The 19,472-nt window shown below is 37.7% G+C and overlaps 1 protein-coding gene across 8 annotated transcripts in view; it reads right to left on the bottom strand.

Annotated features, from left to right (window-relative positions):
• Nucleotides 1–861: 861 nt before the first annotated feature.
• The window catches only part of LOC126184757 (protein Malvolio), a 408,032-nt gene continuing 389,421 nt past the window's right edge, over nt 862–19,472 (bottom strand). For 6 of the 8 annotated variants that reach the window (XM_049927300.1, XM_049927302.1, XM_049927301.1 and 3 more), the window contains one exon: nt 862–3,851. In XM_049927300.1, the coding sequence (XP_049783257.1) occupies nt 3,776–3,851 (76 nt within the window). In that variant the 3' untranslated portion in view covers nt 862–3,775. Of the gene's footprint in view, nt 3,852–4,170; nt 4,363–14,697; nt 14,890–19,472 lie in introns of all 8 variants that reach the window. The other 2 variants (XM_049927304.1, XM_049927299.1) reach the window with 2 other exon arrangements.

Raw genomic sequence — 19,472 nt, 5'->3', positions numbered from 1 at the left:
TCGGAAGTTACAAATTGTCTGTTAGGTGCTGTACACAGACAGATAGACAGTAAGCTCCAATAATATTCACCAGTGATAGACAGTGGATAAGATATCAGGTGCCTCATTTCATCGCATGTAAACATTTCCCACACTGAAACACTTCCACAATCTGCCTGATGAGTGTCATGTTGGTAAGCTGGTTGCATTTCCTCAAGTTGTTTCTTTATGTGCTCTTAATCTGCCACTTGCATGTACCAACAGGACCATCGAACATTAGTTCAGGTACAAGGATGGGGCAGAGACTTCTGTACCATAAAGCAGGGAGGTTAATCTGAATGGTATATATGCTCACCAATTGTCATCCAGAAGTGAATTCGCGAGTGATCTGTTGCCCTGTGACCATTCTGTTTGGTGTTACAAACTGTGATCCCTGTCATTGACACACTGTTGCCGACAGCATTTTTTTTTTCTCCCCCCCCCCCCCCTCTCTCTCTCTCTCTCTCTTCCAGTTTTCTCTGATTGTAACAACTCATGGTGTACCCTTGGCAAAGTAGTGTATGAGAAGCCCAGTATCTGCATGACATCTGAGATGAAGCCCCCCACCCACATCTGGCACCTATGGTCTGGCTGCAGTTAAATGTGCTGATATTGCATATCCGATCTTTAGATCAACTATAACTGTCACACTTTCTCCAACACAGCAGCCTTATTTAATTCAATTTTGTGTGTGTCGAGAGAGAGAGAGAGAGAGAGAGAGAGAGAGAGAGAGAGAGATTCAAACATAGAAACTGAAATGCATCCACTCTTCCTTTGAAACAGTAATTACAGGCATGTCTTTAAATAAATAGCAGGTATACAATGTGGTAAAAATACTCCTAATAATAAAATGAAAATATATTTTTTAAAATCAGTTACAGAGATTTAACATAAAATTGTGTGCATAATAAACACTGTATTTTTTTCAGATGTGCTGTCATTTGTAGCATGGTGATTATTTGTCAATATTTTTTTCTGTACCAACAGGTTATCCAAAATTACAGTTAAAATTCATATTCTGGCAAGACTTTTGCCACAGTTGTCAAAAATCACAGAGACAGTGAACAACCACCTATGTCATACCTGTCACATTACAAAACAGTATAAACAGATGTTACATTCTGTATCTTTAACAGTTCTTTAATTATGAACAAAACAACAGTCAACAACTTATATTAACATTGATTAATTGAGTGAAGAAGTATTTTATTAGCATGCGAGTGAATAACACTCAGTCAACATGAAATGTATACTACTAACAAACAACATACTAGACAGAATACAATTACATATCAGTCTCTACTAAGCAATCACAATGAAGTGTCTATTTGCCCACTAATGTTCCAGCATCTAGATGGGCAATAAACAACAGACATCTTTCATTTATTTTGGACTCAATCTATTTTTGATATCAATTGGTATACTATAAAAATAAAGAATCTGCAGCACAGCAGTATTTTTCAGATCTATTAGAGGTTTCTACCTATGAACAGATCTGGAATATGTATATATTTTTTTGTTACAACCCTAGTGGTGGAATAGCCTTTCTTTATCTGTGAACTACACAGCATATTTTGGAAAACTAATAATACAACATCATATTACAATTAATTCTCAAATGTTTCAGATACAAAACAAGAAAAATGTTACGCTAGTTGTCTGCAGCTTCCATTCGTTGCATGGAGGAAGTCTTCAAAAATCGTAACTTCAGATCTATTAGGGGTTTCTACCCATGAACAGATCTTAACAATGTGTTTTTATATTGTTGAAACAATATAAAGGGGGGCAGCAGGGTGCAGAGAAAAGGAGGGAGGGAGAGGGAGAGGGAGAGGGAGAGGGAGAGGGAGAGGGAGAGGGAGAGGGAGAGGGAGAGGTGCAGCAATTTGTTTACATAAAATGAAATACATCACTATGTTCTAAAGAAACTAAAATTATCTCTCAGAGACTCAAGAAAGCTCAAAGACACTCATTTATCCATGTTAATAGTAACTGAGCTCCATGGCTGTGGATTTCACTACTTGAAGTACAGCAACCAGACACTTTTATTGTGCCATTCACATGAAGGGGGAGAAAGGAGCCACAAATTACAGAATAAAAAATGAGTACACCTAATTATCAATTAACTTTAAATAGAAAATTAAAGAAATGTGGTAGCTAAACAAATTGTTATTTTGCACAAGGCAGCTGCAGAAATTTAAAATTCAGTTGATAAAAAAACATTATGTTGATGAAGATATAAATGTAATATACAAGTTGAAGATGGGTGAAAGCCAAAAAAGGCATCCTCCCATAAAATAAAGCTATAATTTGTTGGTTGCTGTATTTCTTCAAGCAATGCAAATACTTTAATGAAACACACTACAAAAAAGCTCTGGCAACATGTCTAATGCTAAGTGTTGAAAAATTTACAACAAATGTGTTTCTTCTTATTGTGACATTTAGTACAGCATCTTTGTTAAGATACTGTCCAACTTCAGATAGCAAGCAGGAAAGTAACTGTAGATGTGGATTCTCAGAATATACATTATTCCTACAGTTACAACTTTAATATATAACTGTAACACGAACACCCATTTGACATAAAATAAAACCAAGAAATTTCTAAATTATTTTCAAGAGAAAGTGAGACAGTAAAAATAATTGATGGTGGATAAACTGGCAAAAAATATAATGAGTTATGCATTTACATAAGAAATGTGAAAAAGAACAAGAGTAGACTAGCTGCCAAGATTTCACCGAGCTGCAGAGTGAATCATACTTCTTTTCTGACATGAATGAAGTTCCATAATGTTTTTTAAAAGTGCTTTATTATGCTGTGTTATAACAGCACAAGAAAAAATTTCAAATGGTACTGAGTAATAAACTTTTTGCGTGTAATATGGCAGCTGAGATGGACAAATACCTTTCCCAATGCCAATAAAACTGCTTAATATGTCACCAGTTTTTGGAAAATCTTGCACATTAAAAACCAATAAAAATGCACAATGACACACCTCAGGGAATAAGTAGGGACTGGCTTTCAGTCAGTCTACCATGTGGGAAAAAAGAAAATAAAAAGAACTCTCAAAAGGGAGGAAATGAAAAACAAAAGGAACTCCCACTTGTTTTATGACAGCCATCCTTACAACTGTCTTCAACTTCCCAACTATCCCAAATTTGTAGATACAATTTTGGTACACCACATAAAAAGTTCCTCACAGAACTTTACATATTGGAAGTATGAAGTGCTTCAAATATTCAATATAGAGCTAGCTAATTACAAGTTGCAAAAAACTGCACTAACTAGAGTGATGCAAAATATGTTGTTAAACAGTGCACTCTGTAACTTAATTTTGGATACACAGTGGAACTCATAGGTTCTCCTCCTTCCCAAGTCACTCCCATTCCCTCTTTCTCAAACTCAATTTACAAATATGACTGAGCAAATCACTATGTTTTCCGTCCTTAAACTGACCATTCACTATTACAGTCACTATTTTGGCACTACGTATAAGACCAGTTGAATGTGAACAGAATGCAAAGAGTTCCGGCATGACTACTGTGCAGGAAAATTTTCCAAACATTGCAACATAACTCTGAATGGTACATAATTAATATGTATAGCTTTTATAAAGACTGCTACATTACTTTTCTGCTGTGCCTCTTAAGTACTTTTTAAAAATATTTTGCTGATATAATGTACAAGGAAACATATCTATAAAGATTAAACACATGTAGAGTTTCAGTAAAATCTAATATAATAACAGAAGTCCATAATTTAACTATACATATTAGAAGTAACAACTGTGCTCACTGCTTGTTGACCATCTTGGATGGAAAATGATGAGAGGCTTCTGAAAGCAGAAATACAGTTTCAAATTGTGTGTCATATAAAAATGTGTTTGCAACTACTTACTGAAATAAATCTATGAAATATGTTTGTTCGCATTGCATCTTTTGCAGCAGCTGTAAAAATCAGTTGCTGTTGGTTTTTCCATCTTAGGCTTACTGCAATTTAATTAAAGAGAATTTTATGCCAGACACATTTCACTTTTATTTATAAAGCATCTTCTGTGGTTATTTTGCAAATTGGATACATATGTTTGTACATTTTTGGTTGTTTCAGGTTAAAAACGGTGTTTTGTTTAAAAAGTTGACGTTCAAATTACTTACAGTGTTGCTTTACATATTCTCCAAACCACTGCTTCTCCCCTACTTGTTAGCAGCAGTTGATGTCAAATGACTTCATTTCACATGGCAGCATTTGAAAATCGAACTGAAGTTACGTGTGTTTCTCGGTCTCGACAGTATTACAGTCCTTATATATGTTCATTTGTTTTCATGTAGATTGTGAGCACTGCCAGCCTGTGAAACTACATTTATTTATTATTTAATTCGTGGGGGGGGGGGGGGCATGCACTAGTGTAAATTAGTGAAAATATCCTGTATGTGTAGCAGCAATGTGTGAGGAGACTGGCAAGGGGTTAGTGTATATTTAATGTTCTGTTAAGTAGTCCATTAGTTTAAAGAGCGCATGGTTTGCCAGAATGGTCTGGTCATTTAAGAGTTTATTTTCTGTTATGGTTTTTTGAATGTGGTAGTTTTCTTGTAAGGTGAGGAGGGTATATTTGTTGTTTATCCTTATGATTTCCATGCCTGTGTCTCTGGTGGCAATTTTATGTTAGTGCTGGTGTAAGTATTCTGCTAAAGTTGAATGATTAGTGCTATACCTCCATACACTCACAAGTTCTTTGTATCTTGTGTCAGATGTCCTCCTGGTTTGACATATGTATCTTCTGTCACGTGTATTGCATTTCAGTTGGTATATTCGTGGTTACAGATATAGATCAGTCTTTCCTATTGTTTCTGGGACTTGCGCTGTTGATTTGGTGGGCTATTTTTATGCCTTGTTTTTTGAAAATATTAGATACTCTGTGTGTATGTTTGTGGTTGTATGTCACTGTGTACCATCTTTTATTTTCTGTTTCTTCCTGACTTTGTGTTTTTTTTCATGTTCTCGTATTTTCTGTGTTTGTTTGTGATTCTGTCCTTGTGTTGGTGACACCTGGGCATTTGTTCTTTTGTGTTTCTTGATTTTACTATTCAGCTTTTTTACAAAGTACCCGTTGTTTGTAGCTATTTGCATTAAGGTATTCATTTCTTTTTGGTAATTGTCTGTACCTAATGCTATTGTGTTTAGTCTGTGGAGTGTGAATCTAAGTGCTGTCTTGCTTTTGAGAACTGGGCTGTTGTGATGTCTCATGAATAATTGTGTCTGTTGTCGGTTTTCAGTATATGTCAAATGTGTGCTTGTTGTTTTGTATCTTTATGGTGGGGTCCTGGAAATTTAATTACCTATTTTGCTCTTTGTCTATTGAAAAATGTAGCTTTTCATGAACAGAATTACATCTGTGTGCAACTGGTGAACTTTATTGCCTGGTTCATATATAAGGCAAGAGATGTCATCCATACATCTAATCCAGAGTAAGACATTGTACTTATTTGACACTATTTTGTTAAATATAATCCATGCTAAATGGTTCATAAATATGTTTGCTATGGTTCCAGACACTGCAGATCCCATTAGGAATCCTTCACTTTTTTAACAGAATTCATTACTGAACTGGAAATAGTTCTGTTCTGTTATTAGCTGTAGCAACCTCACTGTTTCTTTGGTGTATTCATGTGGAATTGTACTCTCTGTCTTAGGATTTTGTTCTCTAATGTTTATTGCGTCAGTGGTATATTGGAATACATATTCCCTACATTGAATTACAGGAGGTTGCTGTGTCTGGAACCTGTATGTCTTTTATGCAATGAATCAATTGTGTGATGTTTCTTAGAGTTTATCCTCTTGTAATTTATAGGTTTCTGATAAGAGTTTCAACATGTACCTTCAAGTGGGTAAGTGAGACCATGTCTATAAATCACAATGACTCTGACAGGGAGGTCTTTCTTGTGCAGCTTTGGTGGGATGGTGCACTGGGATTTGTCTGCAGCAGTATCCTTTTTTCATAGTTGTCTAGTGTATTTTCAATGTCTTTTAGAGTTTTTCTCAACTTCATTTGGAGTCTGTCAGTTGGATATGATTTTAGTTTTGTAATTTTATTTTTTGGGATGAACTCTTGTGTCTTATTGTTTGCTTTATCCATGAGAACCACTTTGTTTCCTTTATCTGCCCTTGTGATGATGGTGCTGTGTTCCTATAGTTCCTTTTTAAGTTTTGTCAGGGTTATGGAATCTGTATTGTTTTGGTTTCCTGTGTTTCCTTTCAACTGTGTTATGTTTTTGATTTGATTACTGACTAGCTCTCTTGTCAGACCAATGTGTACCTCACTTGTTTCGTTTCTGTTTTCCTATGTGAGAATGCTTTCCGATTAAACTGTGAGGTTTTCTATGTACTTTTTGTCTATTTGTGTGCTGACATTTCCTTTGTATGCCAAACAGTGTCAGTGAGGTAGACCAGTAATGGACTCCAAGATTATTGGTACAAAATTAGTTCACTGTGTAGGAGCAGGAGTTTTTCCTGCAAATAAGCAGATGCAATCTCTGACAAATGATTTGTAAAAAATGCCGTGTACTGTTTGTGTATAGCATCAACAATAAATTTCAAGTTAGTGATGTTGGTTGGAATGACCATTAAGTGCACTATAACAGGGGGCAGTACAGTACATAACTTTTTTTTTTTTACTGGGAGATATGAATGATGTGTACAGAAATGAATAAGCAATAATGCTGTCAACATCCCAAAAAGTGCTCTGAACACAGCTGAAAAACAAAGTATTATAGTGATCAGAATACACCATAGGCATGACCCCATCCCTACTTAAATATTAAAAGTAACAAACTTAACACACAGTTCCTTAAGGTTTCAAAAGCTCATCCAAATATAAGCTATTTTAGTGTAGATTTTCTTGAGAGATGCAGCTATACATGTCATGCATCTGAATTAAAGGGGGCAAGACACTCCAGATTAAAAAATAAAAATAAAAATCTGAATTGTTGGATATGATCAGCAACCAAACTGACAGTGTGGCACTGCCAGCCATTGCAGTGGAGTATTCTTCTGAAGGCAAGCATAGAACAACACTGTGAATGCAATGCAGGAATTTCATAAAGCAAACAGTTCTACAACAGGAGTAACAACACAAAACAAATAGTTCTACTATAGGAGTAACAACACAGCAAACTGAAAGGATGAACATATTAACACAACCTTTACAACAAATATCAGTGGTGCAGAAATAATACCAATAACAATAGAGCACCAGAAAGAGTAGTAGCACTAACACCACCACCACCAAAAGTAGTAGCACCATGAACAGCTGTAGGAGCAGTAACGGCAGCACCAATAATGATAGCAGTAGAAGCACATCACTGTTTAATGAGGAGACAGAGGGCAAATAAAGCTACTTCACTTAAAGAAAATTTTTTAAGGCTTCATATCAATAATGGAAAGTAGTACACCAGAAGGTAAGCAAGTTCACCAACTCTTATCAAGTTTTGTTTTGTTTGTTTTCTTTCACTTTGTTTTGGAGTGAAAAAACAACTGTCATGTGCACCCTTGTCAGAACCTTAGAACACTAATATGAAAGAGGAGTTAAAAACAATTACACGTTAAGCCCAGCCAATGTAAGGAAAGAGAGCTAAGAGCAAGGGCTTCCTCTTGAAGAAAGGTCCACAAAAAGTGCCGTAGAGACAACAAGATTCCGAACTAAAGATTAAATGTCCTTCACCACATTGCCATGACCTATAAAAAGTAGAACGTGGTTGACAGCCCACCTGTTGTTCATTGAACGTCCAATAACTCACATGGCAAACATAAATGAGAACGTAACTGGTCAAATGGGGGATCACCACTCAACAAATGGCAATGGCTAAAACAGTAGTGGCCAACACACAACTTGACAGGTGGCAAACCCAGAGACCATCAGAAGGAATGGAAAAACTAGCAGTCTGAGATAGGAGGACTACAGCCTTGGCAGCAGTGTCAGCAGCCTCATTTCCCGCCAGACCGATGTGACCAGGAACTCACATATATATCACAGTGGCTCCCTCAAGAGTGAGCAAGTGGAAGCTTTCTTGGACACACTGAACTATGGACCATGTACAGCACACAGAGGCTCTGACAGAATCAGAGCAGATGACACAATTGGAAAGCCTGTGTTGCTGGATGTATTGCACGGCTAGAGACCGTGCGAAGAGCTCTGCTGTCAATACTGAGCACTGTTTGTAAGCCGATACTGAAAATCATCAGTATCGATGACAAAGGCACACCTGACACCATGGTCAGCCTGAGAGCCATCAGTGTACACAAAGGTACTACTGCCAAGCTGTGAGAGATGATGAGAAACTTACAACAATAGATCGAATCTGGAGTAGGAAGTGAATGAAGTACAAGGTGAACACGGGCTGCTGCATGACGCCAAGGTGGCGACGGGCTCACACCCATCAGGAAAGTGGCAGGTAGAATGAAGTTAAGCTGCTGGAGCGACAGCCGAAAGCAAACTCCAGGAGATAACAGAGAAGAGGGATGCGCCCCATACTGGCAGTCAAAGTCATCAGAGAAAGAGGCATAGGATGGGTGACCGAGCATGGCAGACAAATGGCATGCATATCAGTTGAGTAGAACATAACACCGGTATGACAAAGGTAATTTGGCAGCTTCTGCATAGAGATTTTCAACTGGACTAGAGGAAAAGGTGCCAGTGGCCAAACGGACTCCACAATAGTGGATGGTATTTAGACAGCGTAAGATGGATGGATGTGCAGATGCATAAACAAAACACCCATAGTCTAGTTTCGAATGGGCAAGGGATCGGCACAAATGGAGGAGGGAGGTCTGATCTGCTCCCCAGGAAGTACCACCTATAACATGTAGACCATTGAGGGGCTGCGTGCAGCTGGCAGCCAGGCAAGACATGTGGGAGGACCAAGAAAATTTCCTATCAAGCATGAGCCGAAGGAATTTCATAGTTTCAGTAAACAGAAGAGCAATAAGGACATGATGACCCTTACCAAGTTCCAATGTTAACTGATGTGATCAGTTGTAGTGATGTCACTGAGGAGGTTAATTAATTTGTATTTTTCTGTCAGAAAATTCAGAGCCTCAGAAGAAAATTAAATCAACTGGCAAGAAATGTTAGTGACAAGTGGTCTCTTAGTTGGTGCTCAAAATTGGTCTCACAGAACACCATATGAAAAAATGAATAAACACTCTAAAACTGCACGGCTACAGTCTAACATTGCATTACAGTAGAAAATGTATGGACAAACCTCCTGTCCAGATTGTACATCAGTGAGGTTACTTTCAGAGTATTCTGATGCAATAGCTCCATATTTAAAAATCACGTACAATTGCTGCTCACCGAAAGATCCGTACCTAACAACTAAGTTGCACACAACACACGAATGCGCAAGAAAGTAAACAGGAGTAATCCACTGAATTACAGCCCATATCACTAATGTTGATTTCCAGTAGAACTTTTTAAATATTATGAATTTCCTCAAATAACATGGTTTATTGACAAATAGTCAACATGGATACAGTAAATTTAGGAGACAATCTGGGCAGCCCTCTTAGACTGTTTGCAGATGCTGCTGTCATTTACTCTCTTGTGATGTCATCAGATTATCAAAACCAATTGCAAAATGATTTCGACAAGATATCTGTAGGGTGCAAAAAAGAGGCAACTGTCTGTACGTAATGAAAAGGCAAAGTCACCCACATGAGTACTAAAAGGAATCCACTAAATTTCAGTTACACAATAAATCATACAAATCTAAAGGCTCTGAATTCAAGTATATACTTAGGGATTTCAATTGTGAATAACTTAAATTTGAATAGTCACATAGATAATGTTGTGGGGAAGACAAGATTGATTTATTGGCACAACACTTAGAAAATACAACAGGGTCTACTAAAGGGACTACCTACACTATGCTTGTCCATCTTCTTCTGGGCTACTGTAGCGCAATATGGGCATTGACAAAGTTCAATGAAGGGCAGCTCATTTTGTATTATCATGAAATAGGGGAGAGTGTGCCATGAATATGATATGTGAGTCGGGGTGGCAATCATTAAAACAAAGACATTTCTCTTTGCAGAATGATCTTCTCATAAAATTTCAATCACCAATTTTCTCCTCTGAATGACAAATTACGTTGTTGGTGCCCACCTACATACGGAGAAACAATCATCATAATAAAATAAGAGAAATCAGAGTTCGCATGGAAAGATTTAACTGTGTTTTTCCCATGCACAGTTTGAGAGTAGAATGGTAAGGAAATAGCTTGAAAGTGGTTCAATGAACTCTCTGCCAAGCATTTAATTGTGAATTGCAGAGTAATCATGTGGGTGTAGATGACGATGCTATAATGCATGCCGGAAACAATATAGAACATACATCAATGCAGTTACACACACATTGCACACAGTAATACTGTACTTTGAAGTCCCTCGGGTTGCAGTAAATGCAAATATAGCCATCACAGTGCTCACAACACTGGTCTTTTGCATGGAAATTGTGAAATTTCTTAAGACTATTACCATCTCTTCTAACTTGTGCTTTCTCTACAACAAAAGCTACTATAATTTTGAGTGATTTTAATATTAACTTTCTTACTGAAAACAGCAATGGTGTTTATCATTTATAAATCCCAACATAACAGGAGGCAAGTATTAAATGGTATTTCTGACAATGATGACCAATTACTCACAAATGAGGGTGTTAACTACATGTAATATAGTAGAGCATCAATTATTCAAACATCGGTCAAGCAAATGACACATACCCAAACTGTTACTCACTTGAGTGTGCCGCCCGCCACTATGATCTTGCCCTTCCTTTCCCCCTCCCCCTCCCCCCCATGCTGAGTCACTACAATGGTAACCATTTGCACTCTTATGTTCACTTGTGTCAACTTTGCCATGTTAAGTTCACTTGGAATATAAAATGCCTAAATGTACATGTGTTGTCCTTTCTATGAGATATAAATTTGAGATTAATAAAAGGTTAGAGGAAGGTGTATCTGCAACCAAGTTGTCTACTGAACACAAGGTTGGTACATTGACAACTACGGATATAAAAAAAATAAAAGATGTGCATCAAAGATTTTATATCTAAGCTTCAGTTCACCGCATTGACAAGTCGTAAAACTATGAAGTTCATCATGAACACAGACCTAGATGATGCTGTTTACATGTGATTTACACAAAACAGATCACAAGGAGAACCTATCTTTGGTCCCACTCTATGTGGAAAGGCAATTCAATTTAATGAAAATCTTGGAGAGTCATCAAATATTAAAGCAAGTAAAGACTGGTTAAAACACTAAGTCAAAAGTACAGACTGGTTAAAACACTAACTCAGAACACAGTGTTAATTAGCTTCACAAACATGGAGAAAAACTGTCAACTGAATCTTCGTCAACTGCTTCCTTCAAAACCAAACTAAGGGATCTACTGAGGGAAGAAGATTATGCTCCCGAAAATGTTTACAATGCTGAAGAAACGGGGCTCAATTCGAAAGCTCTGCCAAGAAAAGCTCTTGCTTTTTATCATGAATTAGCAGCAGCTGATTCTAAAATAAGCAAAGACACTATTACTACTTTAGCTGGTACTAATGCTGCTGTTAGTCACCGACTGCCTTTGCTTGTCATTGGTAAAAGTAAGAAATCATGTTGTTTCAAACACATTAATATGTCTGCGATGCCTATTATTTACACAAAATACTGCCTGGGTGGATAGTACAATTTGCACAGAATGGTTTATCAAAGTTTTTGTACTTTTTTGTTGTTTTTTTAGAAACATATGTTTCTTGTACAACTTTTGTGATTTCATGAAGAAGATAACACCTTTTCCAATTGTATTTGAATTTAATACAATCTGTTATTACATGTTGTTGTGCCAAAGCAATGTCAAACTTCTCCTTGTGCTTAACAACAGCAATATAGCGTCATTGTGTCTTGAGAATGAGAGTAGTTGAAAACTGAGTATGAAGGAAACATTGTCAGACACAGTACTGTTAGTTGCTTGGCATGTATATTACCTACTGAATGCAAGCTAAGAAACATTCAGGATCAGTGACATACTGGCAGGTTATAGACTGTTCAAACACTTCACAATGTGCAACATGTTACAATGCTGTTTAGGTAGACAGACATATGACAGGTTTTTAAAAGAAGCACCAGTTGTACTAGCATCTAGTGCTGAAAACTGTTATGTTCTGGATGCGTTTTGAGGCTGTTAACACATTCCCATAAAAAATATCTAATGGGTGTATGCAGAGATATCTTGGTGGAGGGCATTTTGAGCTGTGGTTGTATCAAATACTGGTACCAGTTCGGTCTGAAACACCTTGTTTACAACACTACCAACCTCAAAGCAACTGCATGGTAGCCACTACTGAATGCTCTGTGTTGTGTTCTTTTCTTATTTTGAAATGAGTGAAGAAACTAATACTGAGCAACATAGTGTTTGATTATGACCCTCACGACACCAGAAGCAATCAGCGATCCCTACAACCATGTGTCAGTTCTGCTTTTTGCAGAAACACAGATCACACAACACACGTGTATTCCAATTGTGCTGCGAGAGGGAGGCATGGCTCATTTACCCACAATGCTCCTCTCTCCTTTGGTGGTCATGAATAATTCTAGTTTGTTTATGCTTGCAGCCAACTGCCAGTTTGTAGTGTCTGCACTCTGCACTGAACAGAACAGAAAATCAAACCTGTCAATGTATTTTGAACATGCTGCAAGTCTCTGCCAAACACATGAACAGAGTTATTTTCAGTTCTACTTCTATGCAGAGTACCTTGTTGGTTCTACCTCCATCATCATCTACATCTACATCTACATACATAAGCTGCAAGCCATCAAGTAGGGGTTGCATGGTTATGAGAGGTCACAATCAATATTCTGCAGATTTTGTAACTATCAAATATGTGGGAAAATAAAAATAATGTTGAGAAACACTGCAAATCAGAGAAGCACTCTGTTCACAGGTGGAAAAATGCTGATGCTTCTCAACAGAAACAATCAGTTGTCAAAAGCTTAAACAGAGTCAAATAATGAAAACAAATGATGACCATATCGGAAAAAAACAAAGTTTTTACAAAAGCAAACATTCAAATCAAAAAGTTCCCCAATCACCATTATTTTAACAGTCAATTTCAAAGTACTAAGTCTTCATCTCAAGGTCACTTAGTGTGACAACTATTTAAATTTGTAGTATGTCTAATCATTTACAAATGAACAATGTTTTGATGTTAATTTTGCCAAAAATGATCCAAATTTTGTCAAAAATAAATGTGAATTTTGCCAAATATGATTCAAATTTTGTCCAAAATAAATGTGAATTTTGGCAAAAATAGAGTCTACATTTCAAAATATGTAAAGATGGCAAATCACAGATTTTTAGGTGAGGGGAACTTACCCTCTGAGCAGATATCAGACAACAAATTTTAGATCAGGATCTAATGAGTGGCACAGTTAGAAGTAGCCCACCTCTCCTTTGAATGTGAATTCAATATTTTGACTTCTTAAATAGAGGAAACAGCTACAAAAATGGCCAGTTTTATGCAGAAATCAATTGTTAGTATTCTTCTGTCAGCATTTCAGTTTATTTCATCAGTGAAGTTAGACATTTCTCTTTGTGGTCAGCACAATGCCTTTCTTGATGCAAGAAAGAATTGACATTGTGGAAGCATATGTGAAAGCAAGATCAATTAAGGAAACTCGCAAAATTTTTGGGTCAAGTAACTGGATAAAGGACTAGCAGCAAAGACAGCAATACAGATTCCATGAAAATTGATGCACCTATGGATCTGTGCCAAATGTAAAATGACAAAGAATTCCTTCAGTTTGCACACCAAAATTTATTGCAGACATTTGCTGAGGAATTATTCAGAGCCCAAAGAAGTCTACACATAAACTGGCCCAACAGGCACATGTAAGTAGGAGGAGTTGCCATATCATATGACGGGTCTGCAGCAATTATGGGACAATGACAGTCACAAATGTGTAGATTACTGAGCATTGCTTTGAATAACATCAATGATGGTTTGTTAGACTCTTTCCATAACATCATGAGTAATGAAATATGGTTTCATCTTTCCAGTCATGTGAATTCACAGAACACTAGTGTCAGCAACCGCGCCATGATGAGAGAGGGGGGGGGGGGGGGAATCAGCATTTAATTCAGTGTAACAGGAACAAAGGTAAGTACTGTCCAGCAATAGCGTCTCACAACTTAATAGTTTTCTCGAGTCCATTTTCCTTATGTTACAGTTAATAAATTGTTATTTCATTTATATGCACTATATCTTTTACACGTGCTTCTTAGGCTTTCCCATTCTTATTGCCTCTACACAAACAGTGAAAGTGTTATTCTGGACCATACCACTATTGTAGTGTTTTCGTTTGTATTCATCTGAGAGTATTAAAATTCTGTAATCAATTTGTGTACTCTTCTGGATATTGTCAAAACCAATCTAATATCTAATTTTCCTGTCTTCCTTTCTGCAGCATCACACATCTACACTCAGGCCAGTAAAGACAGGACTGACAAATTATCCAAATGATCTCACACACACACACACACACACACACACACACACACACACACACACACACACACACACAGATGTGGGAAAAAACGTATATATTCATCAGTTGTTCTCTTCAAACGTAACTTACATTGGTGAGACGAAAACACTGCATTACATTTACGGCCACATCACATATTAAAAAAGTTGTACGAGATGAAGACTGGAAAGAGTGGACAGCACACGATGAAAATTTGATGTGGGCTGCAGACTTGTGCATAACCTTTCAGTTCACCACAAGTTGTTAAGGTAATATTTTAATTATTCAGATGCTTCAGCAGTACTAAAAGAAAGAATAAAGTAAAAGTTAGTAAGAAATGAATCTTATTAATATAGAAATGAAATAAAATTTTCGTGAATTTACAATAAAGAACTGCCAGTTTTAGATATTAAGCATGTGTCTCAGGCAAAACTGGTCCATTTGAAATTACTATTCATAATTTCCCATTTGAAGGTCATTAATATAGGTTAACACTCACTTTATGAATGAAAACACAGCAAACATTTCCAGTGATATCTTCACTCTTATAGAATGGTGGTTATCAGATGCTATATATTTTGCAAAAATCTGGCATAATTTCATCATTCAAATCACTTTCCAAAAATCTCAACTCCCAATGTTTCACTTACAGCAGATGTTCTTAGTTAATAGCTTTCTGTAGTGACAACCCTGCAAATTACTGCAGTAGTACTAATTTCTTTTTACATGGGTCAACAGCTGCTATAATTTTTTTTAATGACATTATATCTGCTTTTAGATGTTACTGTTCTTATTTCACTATTGTAGTTTTGACATGTGCCATATCCGAGCATCTACAAAGCATAAAACAATTTACTGATAAAAACATGATATGAGATTAACAGAATGTATGCTCAAGATCTGCCATTTGTTAACATCCACATATTTACAAGATTTGATGTTATATTATGCCAGAGGTGTAGGTTAAAATTTCGTTGTTGCAGGACTTACTCTTGATGGTAATATGGTCATCAGCTGTTGTTAATGACTTAAGTAGATTTGTTACTGACATGCTGATTGAAGTCAGTCAACATGGGGCAGACATAATAACGTATGGCACATGTACACTCAACAGCTGGGCTACTGTAGACATAATGGCATAAAAATAGTATCATTTGGCACTAACAGCACAAAAACTGGGGCAGGGCATGGCGTCATACAGAGAAAGTGGGTTATTGATTCATGAAACGTGAGATATCCAATGCTCATTCCGTATTGACCTATGCCCCATGTGCTAAGGACTGCTTACTTTATGATGCAGATTATGAACTTGACTGAATGTTTGAATTGCAACAGCAGCACCTGGATACCAACAAATATGAGGCACAGAGGTTATAAAATGTGTAAGAATGCACTTACAAGGGATCACTATCTATTGTTCGTGTTTAAGAATGAAGAATGAGTTTCACTAACACACTTCTCTTTCTAAAATTGCTCATATTCATCTTTAGCAAATTGAAATAACTTCACAGTTTCAGAATGAAAATAAAAGCCACAAAATTACCTCCCATGAGTGTGTTGAGTATTCAAGGAGACTTTCATTATGCCTGTGTCTCGTGGCATAATAGTTAGAATATTGGAGTGGTAAGCTGAATGTGTGGAGTTCAAAGCTACATATTTTCATTTTATTTGTTTTATTGTTTTTACGAATTCACTAGAATGAAAAAGACAGCAAAATTTCGGACATTGTTTACCGAAATTATGAAATAGAGCCTCAGAGTAACAAAATGGCTGGCCTTTCCCCTGAAGAAATATTGACCCGTGTTGCCTCTATACCATCCATAACTGCGAAAGTGTTGCCAGTGCAAGATTTTGTGTACAAACTGACCTCTTGATTCTGTCCCATAAATATTCGATTGGATTCTTGTGAGGCAATCTGGGTGGCCAAGTCATTCGCTCAAATTGTCCAGAATGTTCTTCAAACCAATTGCAAACAATTGCGGCCCAATGACATGGAGCACTGTTCAGCCATAAAAATTCCGTCAATGTTTGGGAACATGAAGTCATGAATGACTGCAAATAGTCTCCAGGTAGCTGAATGTAACCATTGGTTCAGTTGGACCACAGGATTCAGTCCATTCCACGTAAACACAGCCCACATCAATATGGAGCGACCACCAGCTTGCACAGTTACTTGCTGACAGCTTGGGCCCACTGCTTCATGGGGTCTGCAACACACTCAAACCCTACCATCAGCTCTGACCAACTGCAGTTGGGACTCATCTGACCAGTCCACAGTTTTCCAGTCATCTAGGGCCCGACTGGTAAGATCACGAACCCAAGAGAGGCACTGCAGGTGATGTCGTGCTGTTAGCAAACGCACTTGCGCTGGTTGTCAGCTGCCATAGCCCATTAAGGCCAAATTTGGTTACACTGTCCTAACATATATATATCCATCACATGTCCCACATTGATTTTTGTGGTTATTTCATTCAGTGTTGGTTGTCTGTTAGCACTGACAAATCTTCGCAAACAATGCTGCTCTCAGTTGTTAAGTGAATGCAGTCAGTCACTGCATTGTCTGGGGTCAGAGGTAATGACATATCTGGTATTCTTGATACATTCTTGACGCTGTGGATTTTGGAATATTGACCTCCCTAATGATTTCCAAAATGGAATATTCCATGCGTGTAGCTCCAACTACCATTCTGCATTTAAAGTCTGTTAAATCCCTTTGTGCGACCGTATTCATGTCGGAAACCATTTCACATGAAGCTTCGCCAATGCACTGCCCTTTTATTCCTCGCATACGCAATACTACCACCATCTGTTTAAGTCTTATCATTATCCCACGACTTTTTCACCTTAGTGTACAAATGGAGGCATAGCATGCCTACCAAGATCAGCCCACAGCTTGTATGAGTGAGAGAAAGAGATGGGAGGGGAAATTACAGGTGAATAAATATAAGAAGAATTTTTTTACATGTTTTTTGGAGGATACAGGAAGTAGCAACAGGGGGCAAGCGACAGATGAAATAACAGAAAGTAGCCTTAAAAAGAGTTTCTCGTGATTTATTACTTTTTAAGTATGTAGTCAAAGAGCAAATGAAAGATAAATGTAATGTTTAAAAAACATATTTAAAAGTAACTAATTTCAATTAGAAAGGTGACTTACAGGAAAACTAACTCATATTTTATTATGTGTAGTTGAATACCATACTGTCACCGTGTGATCTTTCACTGGCCATCGCTGACAGGAAATTAAGGAAAAGAACAAGCGAAGAAAAAGTAAACTGTTTTCAGTGCTCCAATATTTTGTACAGGATCCTTCATTATTTCTGACTTTAATCGTGTGTCTTTGGCATTAACCCTATGAGGAGTCGGTTGCACTTGCCAGAAGACAAACTTCCTCCCAGGCTTCAAGAAGAGAATCTCAATGAGCACGAGAGTAGGTGGTCGGTTTCATAGGCAGCCCATATATTCCCGATCGGATTCATATCGGAAGCCTGTGGGGACCAGTCCAAGATGTTGATGCCATGTTGGACAGATGCTGCTGAAAGAATGTGCAATTATGCACAAGAGAATGATCTTTCAGTAACTTGTGGTTATCATTGCTGATTTTCAGTCACTGGGGCCCGGGTTCGATTCTTGCCCACATCAAGGATTAACTCTTCTTGGATGTGTGTTAGTGTGTGTGTGTGTGTGTGTGTGTGTGTGTGTGTGTTGTCCTCATCATTGCATACCCCAGATGGGGTCTCCCAGCCAATAATGCCATACACACATTTCATTTTTCCCTTCACTGTATATCATTCACACTGAAAAAAGCATCACATTCTTCATCATATGGGCATACTGCCTGCTATCATTAGTTCCCTCAATTCTCTGAAATACTCCTGCTTCAGTTCGAGAAAGTCCAACAACAACAGGAAACCAATAGCTGCCCATTTCTTCTTGTCATCACTACATATTCTTCACGATGTCAAGGGCATTTGTGAACTTTAAAGTCACCCTCGGACCACCGTTGCTAGTGAAAAACACATTCTCGTCAGTGAAAATTACATTTTCCCACACTGGGTACAGATGCAGCGGCATGAATGCAAGCTGGTATAAAGTGTTTTCCTCTCCGAGTTCTGTGACCAGTCCAGTCGTCCGCCTTCAGAGAACTGTGTCACTGCAACTGAGGAAGTTGGTGTCTTGCCATACTACTCGACAGTGAATCTGTCAGCTCTTACACTGAAGTTCTCTGTCCTCCTGATGTGTTCTCAGTCTATGTCTCTGTGGTACTAGGTGGCACACCGTACCTCCTGCTAGCACCTCTAACTGAAAAGCTGCCTTCTGCAATCAGAGCAACTACTCTGTCTCGAACTGAATGTGCCCAGTGAGCCACAGCAACCGACTGTTCGCTATGCGATTTCTGCTTGCTCTTCCTTTACTGATGTCTGGGGAGGAAGTAAACATATTTCAATTAGAAGAAGAACTAGTTGTGTCAGGCTGAAGGAAGACCTATTCAAAAACATTTGCTCTTTAGGCCTGCCCTTAAGCCAATGTGGCTCCGTGTTGTTTAGGTCAAGTGGACTGAGACATTCCTTTAAATTGATGATTCTGTATCGAATTTGTGTTTGTCCACGTGTGTCTGTGTATCACTGAATAAACATTTGTGAACTAGTACTTAAGAAATGTGCTTGAATTTTTAAATCAATAATGGACAGCTGAACTGTAAAGTTCCCATATGCCAGCAGTTAGCCCCTATATGAGGCATATGTCCGAGATCCGATTCTTTGAGACGTATATATCTAGATAAACAGAAAAAAGTTTGTTAGTTCAACCTGGAACAGGAGGTTGTAGATTAGGCAATTCCCCATCCAGTCCAGATAACATCACCTGTAGGTTACCCAGTAGTATAAGAG

The sequence above is a fragment of the Schistocerca cancellata genome, chromosome 4, assembly GCF_023864275.1.
Source record: "Schistocerca cancellata isolate TAMUIC-IGC-003103 chromosome 4, iqSchCanc2.1, whole genome shotgun sequence".
Lineage (NCBI taxonomy): Eukaryota > Metazoa > Arthropoda > Insecta > Orthoptera > Acrididae > Schistocerca > Schistocerca cancellata.
Note: the sequence above shows the minus strand (reverse complement) of the source record. Positions and strands in the feature narration are given on the sequence as shown.